The sequence below is a fragment of the Triticum dicoccoides genome, chromosome 3B (assembly GCF_002162155.2).
Source record: "Triticum dicoccoides isolate Atlit2015 ecotype Zavitan chromosome 3B, WEW_v2.0, whole genome shotgun sequence".
Taxonomy (NCBI): domain Eukaryota; kingdom Viridiplantae; phylum Streptophyta; class Magnoliopsida; order Poales; family Poaceae; genus Triticum; species Triticum dicoccoides.
Genome location: NC_041385.1, coordinates 80745450 through 80755733, shown reverse-complemented (window position 1 = coordinate 80755733; position 10284 = coordinate 80745450). Strand labels below are relative to the sequence as shown.

The window sequence follows — 10284 nt, the reverse complement described above, 5'->3', positions numbered from 1 at the left end:
AAAAAAAAGCACAACTGTCCTACATATAGGCAAAGCAAAAGGGCTTTAGATATCGGACGGATAAATAACTTGCCATGTGTGGAGAAACAAAGAATCCATGCAGATCCAACTCACAAAAAGGGCTTTAGCTTATTTATTATTTGTGCTTTCTCGCTTCTCGTTTAGGTTCTCAGGGTTTTCTGTTGGGTTGCATCTCTAGCATCTACCCCAGCTTGCTTGGAACATAAGGCTTTGTTGTTGTTCTTGTATACTAGTACTAGTACTTGTTATTTAGAAGTTTTATATAACAAGTCAACAACTGAATAGCATGTCTCAATTACATCTCGAGGAGAAATGACATCCAAACAAGGGCCCTTAACGTCTTATTATTCTGTCTCATCTTGTTCACCACCACAAATCTAATGTCATCATCAGAACAATATTAAATAGGTTGCAAGCACACTCAAACTTCAGCCTCTGCCTTCTTCCAGCTCACGAGCTTCTCAAGAAACTTTTGCACCCGAATCAAAGTTAAAATATTACTAGTTATTTTACTGGGTACAACTAACAACACTATTCCCTCTGTTCCTAAATATAAGTCTCTTTAGAGATTTCAGTATGTAGTTCGTATTGAAATATCTAAAAGGGCTTATATTTATAGACGGAGTGGAGTAAAATGCAATGCATTTGACTTTACCTCAGCCGGGTCTTCGAGCGAGTACGACGCTTTGGTCCACTTGCGCTCCTTGCTGACAAGGATCCCCAGTCCGCCAGCTCGTCCACGGAGCACCTAATCGGAAAAAAAAGTGGAGATTATTTAAATAATGATTTAACAAGATTAGGTTTCTATGTTTAGATGATATTACCTTGAATGCATCTTCATCGGTCTTATCATCACCGATGAAGATAGCAACCACCTGAGAACTGTCCCAATTGTTTTTGCGGGCTAGCTGCTCGAGTATATACTTGACTGCAAACCCCTTGTTGAATTCAGCCTTAGGACAAACCTCGTGTACCTATATAATTGCATACAAGTGTACATGTAATGAATATGATCAAAGTTAAGCTTCATGCACTAGCCAACACAACCAAAAGTCTGAACTGGTGGAAAAGGCTGGGCAATCCACATATACACTTCAACACCCCCTCTCACGTGTGACACGGGAAGTCAACACGTGAATAGACTCAGAGGTATGGCTCAAGAGGCCTATACCTGGACACGGAGTGGGGAAGCAGCAATTTTTAGATAAATTGAGCCAGGACTTGCACTGAAGCTTGACATAGTATCAGGGTCTTGAGTTTAAGTCCTTGCTTTTGCAGTTTATCCAAAAATTGATGTTGTCCCCCTCTGTGCCCAGGTATAGGCCTCTTGAGCCATACCTCTGAGTCTATTCCTGTGTTGACTGCTCGCGTCACACGTGAGAGGGGGTGTTGAAGTGTATATGTGGATTGCCCAGCCCTTTCCATTAGTTTGGATTTTTTTTTTGTTTATTGAGAAGAAGTTTGGAATTTTGGTTGCGTTAGCTAGTGCATGAAGCTTGACAATTAAAACATTTAAACTTGATTGATGTTCAACGAAATCTACTTACCATGTCACCATCAGTTACTATCAGCTCAGAAAAACCTTTAGTGGTTTCCTTGACAAGCTTCTTAACCAGTTGCCGTTCCTGCAAAAAAAACGAACATTAGGAAAATTATTTCAATATAGCAAAGAGGTGGAAGAACTCGGGATTGCGTAACAGTAAAGAAAAGACTCTGAATTGGCGTGCTTTGTTCATCGGGGTTAAGTCCCTTCTTATAGGCGAATTGACTTGGCCATCAAAGCAAAACTAACTGATTACAATTTTGATTATTTATCTCTTTACCAAAACTGACTCTACAATCTTTTAACTAATTTGATTCTGACTCAAACTGAAGGCTAAGGTAAACAGAATAGCTCTATTGGAGAGATTACACCTGCAGGGTGAGGAGATTGATGATCTCATATGGGAGGATGAGGTTGACGAATCTGAGGAGAGGCCTAAGTGGCTTGCACTAGCCAGGTTGCTGACGGACAAAAGTTTCAGTCAAAGTGAATTGATCGGGGACATGCGTGCGGCATGGAATCCGGCTCAGGATGTAGTCTGGAGAAGGATAAACCCTAACCTTTTCTTGATTCAGTTCCATTGTCTTGCGGACTGGAATAAGGCCCTGCATCAGGGTCCGTGGGATTTTAAAGGTTCAGCTCTTCTGATGACTGAATATGATGGGTTCTCAAACCCAGAGAAAGTCAAGATTGATAGGTTGGAAACGTGCTGTCAAATCCACAAGTTGCCGGATGGAGTTTTGAAAAATAAGAACTTTCTGGAAAACATGGCAAAGCGTATAGGGGAGGTTCAGGAGGTTCAGATTACACTCCCTAACAGATTCAAATCACCCTCATGGATTCGTAGGTGAATTCATCCGAGTCCACATAAAACTAGATATGCACAAGAAACTCACTAGATTTGTAAGTTTTATGAGGAAGGGTGAGACTGAGTTCTATCAAGTAAAGTTCGAGAAACTGCCGACGTTTTGCCATGCTTGTGGGAAAATGGGACATTGGCATGAAGAATGTGGCTCGGGAGAGCATGATGAGAAAAAGGTTGAATGGGGTCCCTTTATCATGGCTCCTAGAAGAGGCGGGGGAGGTGGTAGAGGGACAGGACCAAGCCGAGACGGTGGTGCTGGGCGTGGTGACATGAATGGCACAGGTCTGAGAGGAGGTGCGGGAAGGGGCATGAATGGAAGGGCCGGTGCAGCTGCATGGAGGTTGAATTATGATCCAACGAAAAATCCTGATGATCCCAATGCATGGAGTATGATTATACAGGAAAGGATGGGGCAGCAACTAGTGAAAATAACTTAGCTTTGGTGGTCAGATCGGAGGAGAGTCAGACTTTGTTGGGGAAGAGACAAGCAGTGGACAGTACAAATTTGGGATCATCAAGGAACCCAGGCGAGGGAATGGTTGCAAATATTGTGGATCGGTTTGAGCTGTCTAATACTGAGACAGCGGCTGTAGCTACTGTTGTTACTCCTCAGGAAAACAAGAATAGAAAGAAGCCTCGAACAGAAGAGGATGGTACTAATGAATCTGTTTCCAAGATGGATGATGAAAATGATGCAAACCAAATGATATCGGCGGCCTCTTGAGTTAGAGGCTGTTCGGACACAATGAAAATCTTAAGCTATAATTGTCGTGGCCTCATTGGGGCTGTGGCAGTCCAGGCTCTGCTGAAAGTTCTTTTACAGAGCAGCCCGGATGTGGTGTTTCTGCTGGAAACTCATTTGGATGAGTGGCCTGCAGAGTGTCTATGTCGTAAAGTGAAGATGGACTGTAAGGAAGTGGTTAGTAGTGATGGATGTTTCTCTTCGGTATAAGACTGAAAATTTTATTGACGTCAGTATTGGAAATGAACATGAAGCAGTCTGGAGGTTTACTGGTATGTATGGAGAACCAAGATGGCAAAACAAGCACTTGACTTGGCAGCGGCTAAGAGATTTACATGCTATTGCCAATATGCCGTGGTTAGTTATGGGACATCTGTATGGAATACTCTACCCATTTGAGAAAGATAGTGGGAACCCGAGACCACCAGACTATATGCAAGCCTTTAGAGCCGCTCTAGAGGAATGTAAGAGGCAAAAACAATGAAACTTTAGCTTTAGTTATACCTTCTTATCAACCTCCCTGTAGTGCACCGAAAAGATGAATCTATTGTTTTCAACCGATGCACCCTTTATCTTTCTGATAACCTCCTCCATACGCTCTCTCGCCTGTCATGCAAGTAATGCATTAGCATTTCCAGAATGTAATGAAATTGAATAACAGATATGCGCACTATTATATTCCGTTGTATTTTATACCTGATTTATAACAGGTTGATACTCGCTGGCAGGTTCGTAGGCTTCTGTTTCGTCACTCTGCAGGTCAAATAGTACGTAAATTACGAGCGCGTCAAAGAGAAAGGATAAACTACATATAGGAATTGCTAAATTTAACAATGACTTACGAGTTTGATATCTGATCCGTGGCTCCCTGCGTAATGCAGATTTTCAAGCATGATGAAATTTTTTACCTGCAGATGAATAGCAAAATAAGTGAGTCGCTAATTACAAATGTATAGAACATTGAAATTAAAAGGCTACTGGATACCCATTAGCCGGTAATACCTTATCGCGGGCCCTTCCACTGACAACTGAAGTGGCGCACAAGGAGGCAATTTCTTGAACAGCATCACGCATCTGATTATATGGAATCAGGGATTAGAAAGATTTACATGTTATGACCGGGGTAACTTATACCCGGAGGAGGCCCACTGGGCGCGTTTAGTTAGGGGCTTAGCCCAAAAGTTATCTTATTTTTATTAGCATCGTGATTATATAAACAGTTGTAAAGACTCTTTTGGAAATCAAGCAATAAGACAATTCTATTGCCCGGCTCCCTAAGGAGCCGTAACCCTAAACCCTAACCGCCTCCTACCATCGCCGCCGCCTCCTCCCTCGCGCATGAGGGCGCCCAGCCGCCGCCGGCCGTGTGTTCGCCCACATCCAGCTCCCTTCTTCCCCTACAACCTCCGGCCTAGACCCGGTAGAACCCTAGTTCCTACCACTTTGGTATCAGCTAGCTCGGTTGTGATCATGTCTTCGCCGCCGCCCATCCCATCCCTCCCACTGCCCACTGCCACAACCGCCCCGCTGTCCACAACGACCAGCGCGCCTCCCTCGTCGGTGCCCGTCACCGCCGCCGCGCCGGTCGCCGCCGTCTTCTCTCCGGAGGAGGTCACCGGAGCAATCCGCGATCTCGCCACCACGGTCCAAGGCATCCGCCTATACCTGGCGGGCCCCTACGGGCCACCGCCGGCTGCGCCAACTGCCGCCGCCACCGGGGCCCTTCTCCTGCCATGGCAGCCGCCGCTCCCGGGGGCCTCCGCGGCGCTGGTCGGGCCGCTGCAGCTGCAGCCACCCCCAGCTATGGCCGCCGTGGTCGTCCCCGGCCACCACGGTTTCCGCCATGTCCGGCGCCCCCATGCAGCCGTAGCTGCAGCTGAAGGCGCCACCGCGGCCCAGCACCGGGTCGGCTACGACCGCGCCGGCGGGCGTTCCGATCCAACGGGTTCGGTTCCCGCCCTCGCCGTCCCAACTTCCACCCTGGTTGGCCGGGCCGTCACCGCCGCCGGTCTATACTATGGTCGGGGAATAGCCAGCGCCTCCCATATGCCGTACGGCGGGCCACCGTTTCACGAGGACCCCCTGTGCACACCGGGTCGGCGCCATCTTCTTTGCTGCTCCGTACCGCCGAGCTGTACGCTCACGGCGGTCATGCTCAAACACCGCCGCGTTTCGCCAAGCTCGACTTCGCCACCTACGACGGCACCGAGGACCCCCTCAACTGGCTCAACCAGTGTGAGCAATTCTTCCGGGGGCAACGCACGCTGGCGTCGGACCGCACCTGGCTCGCCTCTTATCACCTTCGGGGCGCCGCACAGACGTGGTACTATGCCCTCGAGCAGGACGAGGGCGGCATGCCCCCATGGGAGCGCTTTCGCGAGCTATGCCTCCTTCGCTTCGGGCCGCTAATACGCAGGAGCCGGCTGGCAGAACTCGGTCACCTCCCCTTCACCTCCACGGTGCAGGACTTCGCCGACCATTTCCAGGCCGTGGCGTACCACGCGTCGGGCGTGACGGCTCAGTAGCGCGCCGAGCTCTTCGTCGATGGTCTGCAGGATCACATCCGTGTGGACGTGGAGCTTCGGGGACCCCAGAATCTCTAGACGGCCATGTACTACGCTCGTGCCTTCAAGCGTCGTGCGCAGGCCTTGTAGCAGGCGGCACCGGCTCGGGGTGGCCGACAGCCCGCCAGGCCGCCCCCGACACCACCTGTGCCGGGCCGATCGCCCCCGGCCGCTCCAGCGACTACCGCTCCGGCCACGACGTGGCCCTTCTGCCTGCTCTCTCCGGCCGAGCAGCTTGAGCGACGTCACCAGGGGCTTTGCTGTAACTGCAATGAGCCCTACGTGTCGGGTCATGTCTGCCCGCACCTCTTCTACCTAGAGGCAGCTGACTACGTCGAGGAGGACACACCCGCCGACGGGCTCGGCGAGTTGCTGCCACCAGTTGCTGCGGAGGCCGCCCCCGCGCCCGCTTCAGCAATGGCGCTTGTGGTCTCGCTCCATGCGCTTGCCGGCATCCGCGACGAGCGGACTATGCTCTTGCCGGTGATGATTCACGGCGAGCGCCTGGTTGCCCTCCTGGATATGGGCTCCACGCATAACTTCCTGCCCGAGGCTACCATGCGACGCTTAGCGCTTCAGCCGACGGGCGGGAAGCAACTTCGGGTCACGGTGGCTAACGGCGACTGCCTCCGGTGCCATGGGCTGGCGCGGAACGTGCCCATCACCATCGGCGACGAGCACTTTACTATCACCCGCGCCGGCATCGACTTGGGCTGCTTCGACTTCATCCTTGGCGTCGACTTCTTGCGGACCCTCGGTCCCATCCTCTGGGACTTCGACGCCCTGACGATGACCTTCTGGCGCCTGGGTCGCCGCGTCCGGTGGGAGGGCGTGGGTGACGCCTCACCAGTGACACCGCAGCTGTAGCTGGCCGCGACCACCGCCGAACCCGAGCACCCACTGTTGGATCACCTCCTGCAGCAGCACCGCGACCTCTTCCACGAGCCTCAGGGCCTTCCGCCAGCCCGGGTTTATGATCACCGCAATCATCTCCTGACGGGCACGGCGCCGGTTGCAGTGCGCCCCTACCGCTATCCCCAGCTGCAGAAGGACGAGCTGGAGCGGCAGTGCGCGCTCATGCTCGCCTTGGGCATCATTTGGATCTCCACGTCTCTGTTTTCGGCGCCGGTCCTCGTCCGCAAGTCGGACGGCACGTGGCGCTTCTGCATCGACTACCGCGCCCTTAACGCCCTGACACTCAAGGACAAGTTTCCTATCCCGGTGGTCGACGAGCTCCTGGACGAGCTACATGGGGCTTGCTTCTTCACCAAGCTCGACCTCGGATCGGGCTACCACCAGGTGTGGATGCACCTGGACGATGTCGCCAAGACGGTGTTTCAGACTCATCACGGCCACTTCGAGTTCTTGGTGATGCCTTTTGGCCTCTCCAACGCCCCGGCGGCCTTCCAGGCTTTGATGAACGACGTCCTCCGCCCCTACTTGTGTTAGTTTGTGCTCGTTTTCTTTGATGACATTCTTATCTACAGCGCCTCGTGGGCGGAGCACCTTCAGCCTCTGTTTTTAAGGCGTCCCTGAGGCGTCGCTTAGGCGACGCTTTGGCGTCAGGGCGCCCCCAGATGACAAGGCGTCGTACTCGCCTTAGTTTATTGAGTAAGGCGTCCGCCTTGGGCTGTAGGGCGTCTGAATCGTCCGCCTTAGCCCCGCCTTGCACGCCTTGGCCCAAATCAGACGCTCTGGTTTGTCAGGCAGGGGAAACAAAGATTCCAGCGGGAAAAACTGGCCCACGCGGGAACACAAGCGCGGGAAATATTGGCCCACGCGCGAACAGTTACAAGGAGGGGAAAGAGAGAGAGAGAGAGAGAGAGAGAGAGAATCGAACCAATCGTGCAAATCCTAGTCTCCAGGCGAGAGGTCTCTCTCCTATTTCCTCTGGCGGCGGCTTCCTCCTCAGATCTGCGCCAGCTTCCTCCTCTTCGGCTGCAGCTCCTCCCCCTCCCCCTCTCCAGTTGCAGCTCTTCCCTCTTCTCCTCTGGCGCAACCCTCTTCCACCAGATCAGCACCAGAACAAGGTATGGCTCCTGGCTCCTGTCCGGCTGCAGCTCCTCTCCCTCCTCCTCTGGCTCTTGTCTCTTCTCTTTCTTCCATCCAGCAGCCACACCACCGCTTCTCTCCTTCCCCGTGCTTGATCTGGTTGCTCTAATGCTTTGGTTCTCTCTTTTTCTTTGACAACTGATTGGCCTTCTCTCAGTGTTGCTGCAGTAGCCACTGGTCAGGTGTCCCTGCTCTGATGAATCCTAGGAGAAGAGCTAGATCTGACGATCCAGCTTGGAAGTATGGGCTTTGGCCGGATTTAGAGAGGAAAGATTTACTCCAGTGTACATTATGTGGCAAGATAATCCATGCTGGAGTGAAAAGGCTGAAGCAGCACCTTTCTGGGGGTTCCAGTGATGCGGATAAGTGTCCCGAGGCATCCATGGAGATTAGGATAGAGATGCGCAATTCCTTAAACAGTGGAAAGTTTAAAGCTACAGAGCGATATATTGATGAGGAGGATGAAGCTGAAGTTCAAAGGCGCCGTTCTGTCATGTACACAAGATAATTTGAGGCCTATGCTTTGGTAACAGTTTATATGTTAATGCTAGTTGTTAAATCTCCTAATTGACTGCCATCTATTATATATGTATGTACAATTTATTAAGTTAATGCTAGTTGTTAAATCTCCTAATTGGCTGTCATATATTATATATGCATACGTCTAAGGCGTCGCCTCGCCTTACGCTTTAGCGCTTAGGCGGTGGGGCGCCCCCCAGCGCCTCGCCTCGCCTTACTGCCTTAAAAACATAGCCTTCAGCACGTCGCCATCGTCTTCAACGAGCTTCGAACGCACCATCTTCATTTTAAGCGCTCGAAGTGCTCGTTCGGGACGCCTTCAGTCGACTACCTCGGCCACGTCATCTCGGCTGAGGGGGTTGCTATGGACGCCGACAAGGTGGCGGCCTTCGCGGCCTGGCCGATACCGCACTCACCGCGAGCTCTTCACGGCTTCCTGGGCCTCGCGGGGTACTACCGAAAATTTATCCGAGAGTTCGGCCTCATCGCGGCTCAAGCGCCTGCTGCGTCACGACGCCTTTGCCTGGGATGCGGAGGCGACAGCGGCGTCGAGGCTCTCAAGGGGGCCCTCATGACGGGTCCCGTCCTCCAGATGCCTGACTTTGACCGCCCATTCGTCGTGGACTGCGACACCTCCGGTGTGGGGTTCGGCGCCGTCCTTCATCAGGGCGACGGACCGCTCGCGTTCTTCAGCAGGCCCTTCGCCGCGCGCCATCTTAAGCTCGCGGCCTATAAGAGGGAGCTCATTGGCTTGGTGCAGGCCGTGCGCCATTGGCGGCCCTATCTTTGGGGCCGGTCGTTCCGGATTCGCACGGATCACTACAGCCTCAAGTTCTTATTGGACCAGAGGCTGTCTACCGTGCCGCAGCACCAGTGGATCAACAAGCTCTTTGGCTTCGACTTCACCGTCGAGTATCGTTCAGGCCGCCTTAACACCGTGGCCGACGCCCTGTCCCGCCGCGACGCCGACCACGAGACGCAGCCGTCGGCGACTCCGATGGGGCGGCGCTCTGCATCCGCTCGGGGCCCTCCTTCGCTTTCTTTGCCGACATCCGCAGGGCTACCGCGGGCGCGCCGGACGTTCAGCTCCTTCGACAGCGCCTTGATCCAGCTCCCTCCTTCCCCTACAACCTCCAGCCTAGACCCGGTAGAACCCTAATTCCTACCACTACAAATATCAAGTAACATGCAATGATTTTTGGTTTCATTAGACTTACCTCGCTGGACATGTATGCCTCCTCAGGATTATTTACTTTGGGCGATAGGGTCCCGTCATAGTCCAAGAAGAGGGCTATCGTCTTGCCCTGGCAGTTGGTTATGATTTCTTGAAATGAATCAATAGCGGAAGGACACTTAGCCTGCAATAAAGCATACATTAGAAAATGCTTTGCATAAGTACGTCAAAAATAACTGAAAAGTATGATTATGCAAATGTAGACTTGAATGTACTAACAGAACGCATGTGCTTTGCATGTGTGCGTAATCACGTAGGAATGTATGATAGCATGAAGAATAAAAAACAATAATTTTGAAACATAAGTTTAACAGATAGTATATGAATTATTACACGCTGAAGGTTTTTCTAAGAGCATCAAGAACCACAAGCATGTGACTTTCTGAAATCATGTGAAGTTACCTGTGTAACTACATTCTTCTTGTAATTATTTGAAACACAATTCATCTCAACTTAAAAAGATGTATGTAGACATATTTTAGAGTGTAGATGTTATGACTGGCGTTACTTATAGTCGGAGGAGGCCCAATGGCGTGTCTAGTTAGGGGCTTAGCCCAACTTATCTTTATTTTTATTAGCACCTCGAGGATTATATAAACACTTGTAAGGCCACGTTTTGGAATTAAGCAATAAGTCATAACTATTGTTTGACTCCCTTCAGGAGCCGAAACCCTAACCCTAGCCACCCCCTGCGCCATTTCCTCCTCCTCCACCACGAGATCACGGCGCCGTCGCGCCACCGCT

The 10284-nt window shown here is 51.6% G+C and overlaps 1 protein-coding gene across 1 annotated transcript; it reads right to left on the bottom strand.

Moving 5' to 3' along the window:
* Positions 1 to 372: 372 nt before the first annotated feature.
* LOC119274866 (probable trehalose-phosphate phosphatase 4) lies at positions 373 to 9658 on the bottom strand. Its single transcript, XM_037555609.1, has 8 exons — positions 9524 to 9658; positions 4174 to 4245; positions 4014 to 4079; positions 3868 to 3924; positions 3676 to 3777; positions 1569 to 1646; positions 846 to 995; positions 373 to 769 (listed from the first exon to the last, which is right to left on the bottom strand). Exons 1-8 carry the CDS (start codon positions 9533 to 9535, stop codon positions 635 to 637), a joined length of 672 nt encoding a protein of 223 aa, XP_037411506.1. The 5' UTR covers positions 9536 to 9658; the 3' UTR covers positions 373 to 634.
* Positions 9659 to 10284: the final 626 nt, after the last annotated feature.

What these genes read in the sequence shown, in the direction of transcription:
- LOC119274866 (XM_037555609.1), bottom strand. An exon ending in ATCAACCTGTTATAAATCAG is followed by an intron (nt 3,778 to 3,867) that starts GTATAAAATACA and finishes CTTGCATGACAG; the next exon opens with GCGAGAGAGCGTATGGAGGA. An exon ending in ACAGGGAGGTTGATAAGAAG is followed by an intron (nt 1,647 to 3,675) that starts GTATAACTAAAG and finishes TTTTTTTTGCAG; the next exon opens with GAACGGCAACTGGTTAAGAA.